The sequence below is a fragment of the Engystomops pustulosus genome, chromosome 10 (assembly GCF_040894005.1).
Source record: "Engystomops pustulosus chromosome 10, aEngPut4.maternal, whole genome shotgun sequence".
NCBI classification, from domain to species: Eukaryota; Metazoa; Chordata; class Amphibia; order Anura; family Leptodactylidae; genus Engystomops; species Engystomops pustulosus.
In genome coordinates, this window is record NC_092420.1 from 58,934,142 (window position 1) to 58,945,089 (window position 10,948).

The 10,948-nt window shown below is 40.0% G+C and overlaps 1 protein-coding gene across 1 annotated transcript; it reads right to left on the reverse strand.

The window, feature by feature from the left end:
• Positions 1–37: 37 nt before the first annotated feature.
• LOC140103923 (defense protein l(2)34Fc-like) lies at positions 38–10,948 on the reverse strand. The gene is made up of 6 exons (XM_072127231.1): positions 10,789–10,948; positions 9,120–9,328; positions 5,302–5,444; positions 4,651–4,742; positions 2,526–2,598; positions 38–1,337 (listed from the first exon to the last, which is right to left on the reverse strand). Exons 1-6 carry the CDS (start codon positions 10,938–10,940, stop codon positions 1,272–1,274), a joined length of 735 nt encoding a protein of 244 aa, XP_071983332.1. The 5' UTR covers positions 10,941–10,948; the 3' UTR covers positions 38–1,271.

Below are 10,948 nucleotides of genomic sequence, written 5' to 3' on the forward strand. Positions count from 1 at the left end.
ATGTGGCTCCCGAGATACATTTTTAGACTTAGACAAGTAATTTTAGAGTAGTTTTTTATTTTTACACATACAAAAATATGTTGAGCAATCATGTGTATTATAATGTATTTCAGAATGTAATATTATATTTTGAAAAACAAGAACAAGTTCATCCTATAAAATCCTTTGATTTGCACTCAGAGCTAAGTTGAGAGGTGTGGGCTAATGTCATGTGACCAGGGTGACATCATCACAGGTCCTTTTTCCCCTTAACATTTGTAAACTGTACTCTATGCACATATCTGACCACATAAAAAAATCACAGCATGCCTGAATGGAATTCTACTTCTCTCCATGCAGGCTACTGTGATTTAATATGATATGATTTGCTATGATTTCATGTGATATATGTTTGGAGTACAGTTTTTTAATGTTAGAAGGCTAAAGGACCTGCAATGATGTCACCCTGTTCACATTGCATTACTGCTCAATGCAGAAAAAGTATGGGGAGGGGCTGCTAGATTCAGCCGGAGGAGGCCACCCCAACCTCAACTCGCTATAGGTAAGCTTGGACACCAGGTAAAATTATAAAGTTGAATACGTGGGAGTACGAGGGGAACAATTTTTAGCTAAAAGAATGGGGTCAGTTGCTATATTTGTGAATAATGTGGTAAAAGGATATTACAGAATCTAAAATACCATCATTAAACCATTTGCTCCTGCTAAACTAATGAAATATGTTTGCAAATATTCTTGTAGTCGCAGCTCTGTGGTATTGGGTTTTGTTTCACTGTCTGTCTAGTTTAGTAGTTGTGAAAAATATTGTAGTCTGCATCATTGCACTTGTTATGGAGAACATTATAACCCCAATGGAAATATGATGGGCTCTGTGGGGTCTGGAGAGCAGAATCTGGCACAGGTCAGCCTCTAATAATAATTGTGCCTAGGGTGAACTTTGGAGAATCTGGTCTCTTAACTGCAGGACACTGGAAAGTGTCTGAGCTGTTTAGGATATTAATCTACCCAGGAGTGTACTGGTGGATTAGTACCCCAAATAGCTATACACAAACTGTCTGGGACGAATCTCTAGTGCTTCTCATGTAAAATATATAGGTATATATGGGACACAAACCCACCATTCTGTAAGAACCTGTGGTGGTATAGGGCCTCAAATAGATTATTTAGAAAATAATACTTCTGGCTTTGAGTACTCAAATGGAAATCAGAATGTATCGCTATGGCTCTTTATATGGCAGGCTTCCACATTGTCCCTCAGTTGGTGTTTCCAGTATTCAGTTGGTGCAGAGAACTAAGATAAGGGCAGTACTGCACAGAAGGAGGTGGCTCAACGCAGGAACCTGAAAGACAAAACACCATGACTTTTATATATAAAATAGATTTTCACTGTGTTCAGAGGTCAGAGATCCTCCTGTTCTATTACTCTGTTCTATGCAGATTTTAGTTAACCTCTAGGACAGTGATGGCGAAACTTTTAGAGTCAGAGTGCTCAACCTACAACCAAAACCTACTTTTATGTGTCAACATGACAATTTAAGCAGTAACCTATTTATCCCAGCTGTATCACAGGTTTCAGTCATATTGCTTTCCCGAGGACACCAATACAATAGAAAGAAGAAGGAGAAATTTGGATTATAGCTTAATTCCAGGGTCTCCTGAAGAGGAAGAATCAGAGGACCCAGAACAGGAGCTTCAACGATTATCCATCTCTGTCCACACCTTCTAGCTTCTCCTATAGTCCTGGCAGCCAAGGAGGTGTCGCTTTAAAATAGCACTGATCATAGAATGTCCTGGGCTGTCTTGGACCACAGGTGGAAGATTGAGTCATGTCTAGGAAATTCTGTGCTGGGGTGAAGGCCTGGGTGCCCACAGAAAGGGCTCTGAGTGCCACCTCTGGCACCCGTGCCATAGGTTCGCCACCACTGCTTTAGGATAAGTGGGTAGAAAACATAGTAAATCATGTGTATTCATCAAAAATTAACACTGTATCACCTTTATCTAAGCCCCCTCTACTCCCCTGTAGTGGTGAGAACCAAAAGATTCAGGGATTTAGAAGGTCTTCAGGTCATAATAGAGGAGGTATGAAAAATGCAGAGGTCTTTTTGGAGGTTTAGTTTTTTTTCAGTAATTTAATACCATAGGAAACCCGTTGCAACACCAAATTGACATCTGTGTATTTCAGTCTATAACCTCCATATCTCAAATGAGGAACTGTTACTCTCCTGCACCAAATTCAAACACCTGCCACTACGTAGGAGAGGTCCTACATGGAGATAATTCCATAACACATTAAAATCAGCATTTGTAGTGAAAGCCACTAGATACATTGTGCTAAGACATGATGGTCAACAGTGGATTCCACAAGGAAAAAAAAAGAACGAGTACACAATTTAGCCTTCCCTGGTCCAAGGTCAGTCATGGCTACAACAATAATATTTTGACACATGCAATTATTGTAGCTTCTGAATGGTATGGAGCCAACCCTGTGCAGCCCCTGTTACTATATACAGATTTTACATTGCTATTACCAAGAGTTGAGTTGCAGCACCAGCAGGTGCAATCTTTGTCCAATATTGGGTCCTAGTCTGTACCACTGTGGCACTGAAAAAACAAGGAAGAAGTGATGTTTACCAAGTTACAGACAATTCAGTCACTTTAAGAAAGTTACTTATGGACATATTGCACATGGAACATCAATGTATGTACACATACTCATTTCTCCTAGAGACAGAAGTTGTATGGTGAAGAAGTTGAAGTTCTACCAGGAGACATTACTGATAGATCTAAAGACAACATCATTTTAATGGCAATGATTGTCCTGGAACAAGGAGTGTTAATGGGGCAACAAACTCCTTATGTCACCAGGCTGAGAACTTTAATCTGCATTTAACATTTCCTTGTGTTTCCATAGTTCCCAAGAGTTTACTACATTAAAAATCTTTTAGGAAATACCTACTTTCACCATATAATAATACTGGATTATATTTTAACTCCACATTGTTTTGTTACACTGCCTTTTCTCCTAGAAACATAACAATGAATTTATAACTAAATGTTACCATTTCTCTTATTTGAGGAGGATGTTCCTTCACTGTCAGTGTCAGCATTGAAAAGAGCACAAACCCATATAGTAACAGTGAGCTGTCATTCACCCAGCTGTCATTCACCCAGCTGTCATTCAAGACATAACATGCTAAGAGGAATAACAGTGGAATTGCACACGCAGTGCAGATTTCTAACAGAGGTTGATCCAAAATTCTTATCCAAAGGGGTTCGGGCGCCCACCAATCACAACAACTGAGGGTCCTACCCCCCCAAATTAATGGAGCTGCAGGTTGAAATATAATCACTGCATGTTGGAATGCAAGAGATCACAAAGTACAGCAAATGGTTAATGCTGTCAGCGACATAGGATGAATGGAGCAGCAGTGCTGTTATTCTTGACCTTCTGCTTTATTCTTTCAGCGGACACAGAACACCCATGATTGGCACCCCCAAGTGATCAGCAATTTCCTATACTGCACCACTCTTTTCTACTCTTAGGACTATAAGAGATGACCATGGTCGGTCTTTGAATCATGCACCTGCAGTAGCTGGACTTTACAGACCAACCACAGTGCTGGGGACTGGACTATTTAACTATGATGCACACAGTCCTGTCATCTGCGCTGTGGTCAATCTGTGACCAGAGCAGGTGCGTGATTCATGGACGGACCATGGTACTCTGTGCTAGCCCTTTCAGAGGGCGGCCAATGATCATCTGCAGTGCTCACATGGATATAAACAAATACTAGCAGAGAGCATCGAAGTGGCATAACAACTTTGTCATGTATCTTTATCATTTTATGCCAACCCCTTTCCCTTGGACCATTGTTTTGTATCTCAGAGAACCTGTTTGACCAGGAATGAATGTTTCAGGTGGTACAGCACACAATTGTAACATCTGTGCCTCTAAATTATGGCTGCTGACTGTGATTTTGTACTTGAATTCTGTCCTCCACAAGTCTGAACACAGCCTTATATTATTTAACTCCTGGCTGTCCTAATTGATTTCCACCACACATCTTTGTCTCCTGTTGACTTTGTTCTGGGCTGCAGACAGTTAGGCTAGCTATGATAAAAAGATGCCTCCTCCACTCATATTCCTCCCCAGCCGTCTGGATGTCCGGAAACAAGTAATTTTTTTTTTGTTTTCTGGACTTCCATATTTTTTGATCTTCTGACCCTTACTTATCTTCTCACCATCCTTTTGTCTCATAATTCTGTCCTGCCCTGACTTGTATTACAGTGTGTGAAAGCAGCAATCCATATAACCTATTAGTAATAACAATCAACGGATAAGAAATCAATATCCCAAGTGAAAGATACACTACCCCAAGAAATAAATAAAAAATACACAATGTTGTCAATCAAATGTCATTCTTGATGAACACTCACTACAAATTATGCAGAACACACACTGAGAACAGGGTATATATCTATATTACTGGAACCAGTTATGGTCAAAATTACCTGCAGCATCTGTGAACGATTGGGCACATGCCCAAAACAACATCAGTCCTAATGGATATCTTGCCCAGAAATTCAAAACTGAATCCCTGGCCCTTAGAGTATGCATAAAGGGGTATTTTTTAGATATTCAAAACACATTACCTGAATTGTATGTTTGTAGGGGCCTTTTCGGGGGGAAACCATATCACTTCTACTTTTGATTTTGGGTCACGAGATGTATGAGTCACTGTACTCTGGAAACATCATGACATAGAAGCACATAAAATAAATCAAGAATGGCAGTAAAAATATAAATATGAACACAATCATTTAAAATGAAAACATATTAACCCTTGTTTCTCCTGATTTGCCAAAAATAATTTTTTGCCTAATCTTTGCCTAGTCTAAAGAATATGGATTTAAAAGCAATAGCAAGGCAAATGCAGCTGTATGTTGGTCACTTAAAGAAAATCTACCATAAAAATCAATCATGATAAACCAGGGTCACTTACTCAAATATCAAGGTTTATATGTTATACATGGCCTCCTTCCTTCTAAAGTAAACTTTAAAAATTATGCTAATGAGCTTGAAGGACTTGGGAGGGAGGGGGCTTTTAAAGAGCCCCTCCAGGCTGTAGTAAGATTATATATTTGGCAAAGGGAGGGATCTATGAGTAAGTGCCCCAGTTAATTATGGTTGATTTTGGGAGGTTGAAGGTAGATTTCCTCTGACAACTATTGTATATTCGGAAGAAATGTCTTTTATGTGTTAAAAGTTTGTAATGTAACTTATCACACCCACACTGACCTTACCTCGGGAGTAGTACAGTTCAGGGTCTGTACATCTGCGCTGTTCACTACAAATCTGCCCTGGGGTATGTCACTGCCAGGCTGGCGAGCCTGGATCATGAGACCTCGGAAGTCACTCGCACTGCCTTCTTTTTTTTGAAGAGTGACTGCAAAATAAAATAAAACAAAATGAAACCAGATACAGATTGAGACTGTCAAGGCTGTGGGCGGTGTGAAGCTGCATGCCCTCAACAAGTATAGTTTTTTATGAACAGTTTGACATTTACTTCCGACATATGGTTCCAGAACCAGGCTACTTCTGTCAGCCTCTAGGTATGTAGTTCAAGGACTACTGGAGTGCCTTCAAATGTCCTGGAAGAGCTCTTGAATATATGTGTATGGAGAGCAGGGATTCATGTATAAGGACTGCATGGCTGGAGCGCCCTCTATTATCCCTACTGGGCAATATCAAATTTGGCCTTGGCCGCCACCCAAATTGCCCATATTATGATCCATTACGGAATGTAACTGTAAAATGTATTGTATAAGAGGTTCACATGCATTCTATTACTGTCCATCAGGAATACATTTTAGTTCAAACTGTGGTAGAGGGAGTTTTTTTTTTTAAATTTGTGAAGCAATACAAATACTTCTGATGATGAGACAAATATTGGAGATTACTTTGGGGGTCATTCACTAAGGGTCCGAACGCCACACTTTCGTCGGGTTTCCCGAATATTTCCGTTTTGCGGCGAATTGCCCTGGGATTTTGGCACACACGATCGGATTGTGTCACATCGGCGCCGGCTTTCATGCGACAGAAATCGGGGTGTGTGGCTGTTGGACAACCCGACGGATTTGGAAAAAACACAGAATTTAAAAAAGAATTTGTGTCGCAAGATAAGCACTTACATGCACCGGGAAGAAGAAGGTGAACTCCGGCGGACCTCGGCGCAGCAACGCCACCTGCTGGATATCGGGCGCATGGACCTTAGTGAATCCCGGCAGACCCGAATCATCGGCGGACAATGCGCCGCGTGATCGTGACTGGACCGGGTAAGTAAATGTGCCCCATTGTGTTCAATTTTGAATACTGTTAGGTTGTTTAGATTGTGAGCCCCTTGGGGACAGGGACCAATTTGACATGCTTGTGCAGCGCTGCGTAATCTGTGTGCGCTATATAAATAAAGAATTATTATTATTATTATTATCCTATAAAATCAGCAACTAGTTGTCTTCCAGAAGGAGAGAGAGAAACATTTCTAGATTTGTATTCAAAAACAGATTTCCAACAATGAAAAAAACACCAATCAGTGCTCGAATGTGGGAAAAAATCTAATTGTCTTTATGTATAAAAATATATTATATGCTATTTTTTGTGAATATATTTTAATAAATAAAGACCCTAAGATTTTTTTCCACGTTCGAGGGCTGATTGGTGTTTTTTTTTTTAGCAACTCATAGTTCTAAATCTCTTTTTGGATATAAAATAATACCCTCTGGTCTCCAATATTGGGTAAACCAAGGCTGCATTGCGGATAAAGGATATGAAAAAAGCGGAAAAAGTTGGTTGTGGCTTTTTCACAACCTATGAAAGTGAGCGTCCACCTATTTTTATACCAAATAGAACACATACCGTATATACTCGAGTATAAGCCGACCGAAGTATAAGCAGAGGCCCCTAATTTTACCACAAAAACCTAGGAAAACCTATTGACTCGAGTATAAGCCGAGGGTGGGAAATGCATTGGTCACAGCCTCCCCAGTATATAGCCTGCCGGACCCTGCCCCATAGTATATAGCCAGCACCTGCCCCCCAGTATATAGCCTGCCAGCCCATATCCCCCAGTATATAGCCAGAAGTGGGAGAAGCCAGAAAGGTGAGTTTTGATATATTTTTTTAACTTGAGTAAAAGCCGAGTTTGGGTTTTCAGCACATTTTTTTGTGCTGAAAAACTAGGCTTATACTTGAGTATATATAGTGCAGTATAAGAATATACTGCACTATATCAGAGCTTTTCTGTTTTCTTGTATATGAAATATCTATCTTTCTAGATTTGGGCATCATAAGTTGTTTCTATAAACACTGCCCCCACAATAATTAAGAAATCCATGTTACTTCCTTGTTCTGTTTCCCTTGTTGGATGGTTACATCAGCATCAGGTGTAGAAATACCGGACGAATAGCATAATAAGGTTTATGTAAATGTTGGTTCAATTTTATATACATAAAATACCGGGCGGCACGGTGGCGGAGTGAGTAGCACTTCTGCCTTGCAGCACTGGGGTCCTGGGTTCGAATCCCACTCAGGTCAACATCTGCAAAGAGTTTGTATGTTCTCTCCGTGTTTGCGTGGGTTTCCTCCGGGTACTCCGGTTTCCTCCCACACTCCAAAACATACTGTTAGGCTGTTTAGATTGTGAGCCCCATGGGGACAGGGACCAATTTGACATGCTTTGTGCAGCGCTGCGTAATCTGTGTGCGCTATATAAATAAAGAATTATTATTATATACATTAAAAAGAAAATACTTTCACCATATAGATCAAGGCTATTAGACTGGAATAACAAAACAATTGTTGCCTTGGTATAAGGGGATGTGGCATCAAAATCTGAGGTATTTTTCTGGTGTAAACTAAGCCTAATAAAAAAGAGGTTTAGTCTTAAACTACCAATACATCTGATGCTTTCTAGGATTGTTTGTCTGCTTCATTGTGAACCTCCTTAATTTTGAAAATTCAGTTCAATTTAGTGGAGCAGATTTGGTGTTGTGTCCTATCTGCAGGCAGCATGTTATGGATCAGGAGTAGTTGAGCAGATATTTATTAATTTGGGCGCAGGTTGGATCAGGAAATGTACTTTAATTTTCAGTGGGATGTAAGTTTGTGGCGCAAGGGATAAATGATTTGGTGCACAAACAAAAAGGTTTACAACTGTCTTCCCATACATGAAGGTGAAATACAACTCCCTTGACCTACTTTTAGTTGGTCTAATTGTCTGCCAAAAATTATGCAGCAAAACCACTCAAATAATTAGATTTTGTGCCTTCAATAAGAATAAGTCCTGAGTGTTGGAGAAGAACCTTTATTGTGTTGCTTCATAAATAAGGCGCAACAGGCGCAGCAAGGGGAGAAACAGAACTCTGCCAGTTTTCCAATAATAAAAGCCCCCAGTGTCTTATCTGCAGGAAGCATGTTATAGAGAAGGAAGAACTGAGCAGATTGTACATAGAGTCATATCTGCAGGGAGCATGTTATAGAGAAGCAGGAGCTGTGCAGGTTGTACATAGAGTCATATCTGCAGGGAGCATGTTATAGAGAAACAGGAGCTGTGCAGGTTGTACATAATGCCCTATCTGCAGGGAGTATGTTATAGAGAAGCAGGAGCTGTGCAGGTTGTACATAATGCCCTATCTGCAGGGAGTATGTTATAGAGAAGGAAGAGCTGAGTAGTTGTACATAGTGTCATATCTACAGGCAGCATGTTATAGAGCAGGATGAGCTGTGCAGATTGTATATATTGCCCTCTATGCAGGCAACATTCTATCCTATCTTCAGGCAGTATGCTATAGAGTAGAGGCAGCTGAGCAGATTGTACATAGAGTCATTTCTGCAGGGAGCATGTTATAGAACAGAAGGAACTTTGCAGATTGTATATATGTGCTATACAGCTGATATTTGGTTCTGGTTATCATGTGTGACGATTAATGAGCTGCCATAAATTCTGAATTATTAGATTTTATGAATTGTAAATTTATCAGCCAATTATAAAATAAGAAATTATAGGAAATTAAAGGAACGTTCATCATTGTAAATAATATAAAGCATCTTTAGTATCACCCACCTCTGTATCCCATTATTCCTGTGTGATTGACGCTAATGAAGTTAAGGACGTATGGAGAAGCAGAAGTCTGAGCATCCACACCATGTTGCGGCACCATTGTCTTGCAAGCAATTTCCACTCTGCCGTTTGGATACCCATCAGAATGGATGGGAAAAAACATGAGCAACAGAAAAGTATAGATTCCCAGAGGAAGTTCCATCATAGCAATACTGTAGGGCACAGAAATACCAAATTAAGCACTGATTCAGTACTGATGAATTCAGATTCAGTGATTCATAAATCTATATATATGATTTTTTTTAGCTTTTAGGAGTTTACCACATACAGTTCTGCTGTGTAAATCCATATGTTAGTAAGCTCCACTAGTGGTGGCGCAGGCAGCAAGGTTTTCATTATTTTCTATAACATTCTACACCAATAAATGTTTCCTTACAGGAGAAAAATGTTATTGGATAATATAAGAATAAAAACATTTATTATACAGGGGGTCCCCGACTTACAGACGGAACCCCCTGCCCACTGTGACATCTGGTGAAGCTTTCTGAATGCATTACTACAGTCCCAGGACTGCAGTGATCAGCTGTAAGGTGTCTGCAATTGATAATCCATGGTCCCATTACAGCAAAAAAATTTGAAACTTCAATTGTCACTGGGGCAAAAAAAAAAATGTTGTCTGGATCTACAATTCTAAAATATACACTTTCGACTTACATACAAATTCAACTTAAGAGCAAAGCTATGGAACCTATCGTGTACGTAACTGCCTGTATTGTAGTTTATTACAGCAGGTGTGACCCACTGCACTACTAAATTGGTTTGACTTAGGGCTACCCCTGCGAGGGTTGTACAACTGGTTCCCTGGCTTTCACTCTTCTTATACCTATAGTATACAGAGATCTGATCTTTCCTGCAAGGATCCTCCAGGACCCTACCTGTGGTGTGAGCCCAGTTTAGTGGTAGCTGAAGATGTGCGGCAGACTGAGAAGGGAAGTTGGTGGGGAGAAGTAACAAGATTCTAGTACTAGAGGTTTTCACAAATGTAGTATACTCATATTGTAAGTACAAATAACTTAGGCATATTCAGTAACCCAAAAATGATGGAGCACATTTAGTTAAAGCACAATAAGAACATGACATATCATATGTATGTATGGTATATGTAAAATCTAGGCACATATAGAATACACTCCTATTTGTTTCATGGTATAATACATCATTACATGCATATCTTGTATAAGAACAGTTAGTATTCATTTCACTTGAGAATCATTTAAAATATTAAAATGTATGAAATACATATAACTTATCTATCAGATTCTTGCTATAGAACAGGGCTGGGGCTTGGGGTAGGCAGAGTAAGTGCTACATATGGCACCCCTGAGACACTGACATATTTTTCTATACAGCAAATTTGAAGTAGAAATGGATCTGGCTGCTGATGTCCTGGAGGGGGGGGGGGGGATAGACAATTATTGCCCCCAAAGATTACAGGGTCAGAGCTTTAAGTGTGTAAGGGGGCATGTGCTGAAAACCCTGCCTGAGGCATCAAGAGAACTTTACCCACTCCTATTGTCATAAATGTATGAGATGGGAAACCCCTTGAAGGGCTATGCTACATTCTGGACGTGATAATAAATAAATTGTAGGACAAGCTAAGATTACCACTCACCCCTGGAGCTCACGGTGAATGATGTTCTTTAGAGCCGGTTGTATATGCAATGTTGTCTTATTCTCTCTCGCACTTCTCCACCCTCTGGAAGTGACTAGATGATTCACTATAGACCCACACTTATTTCTTAATGTTGTGAAATCCAGGCACATATTAGCAT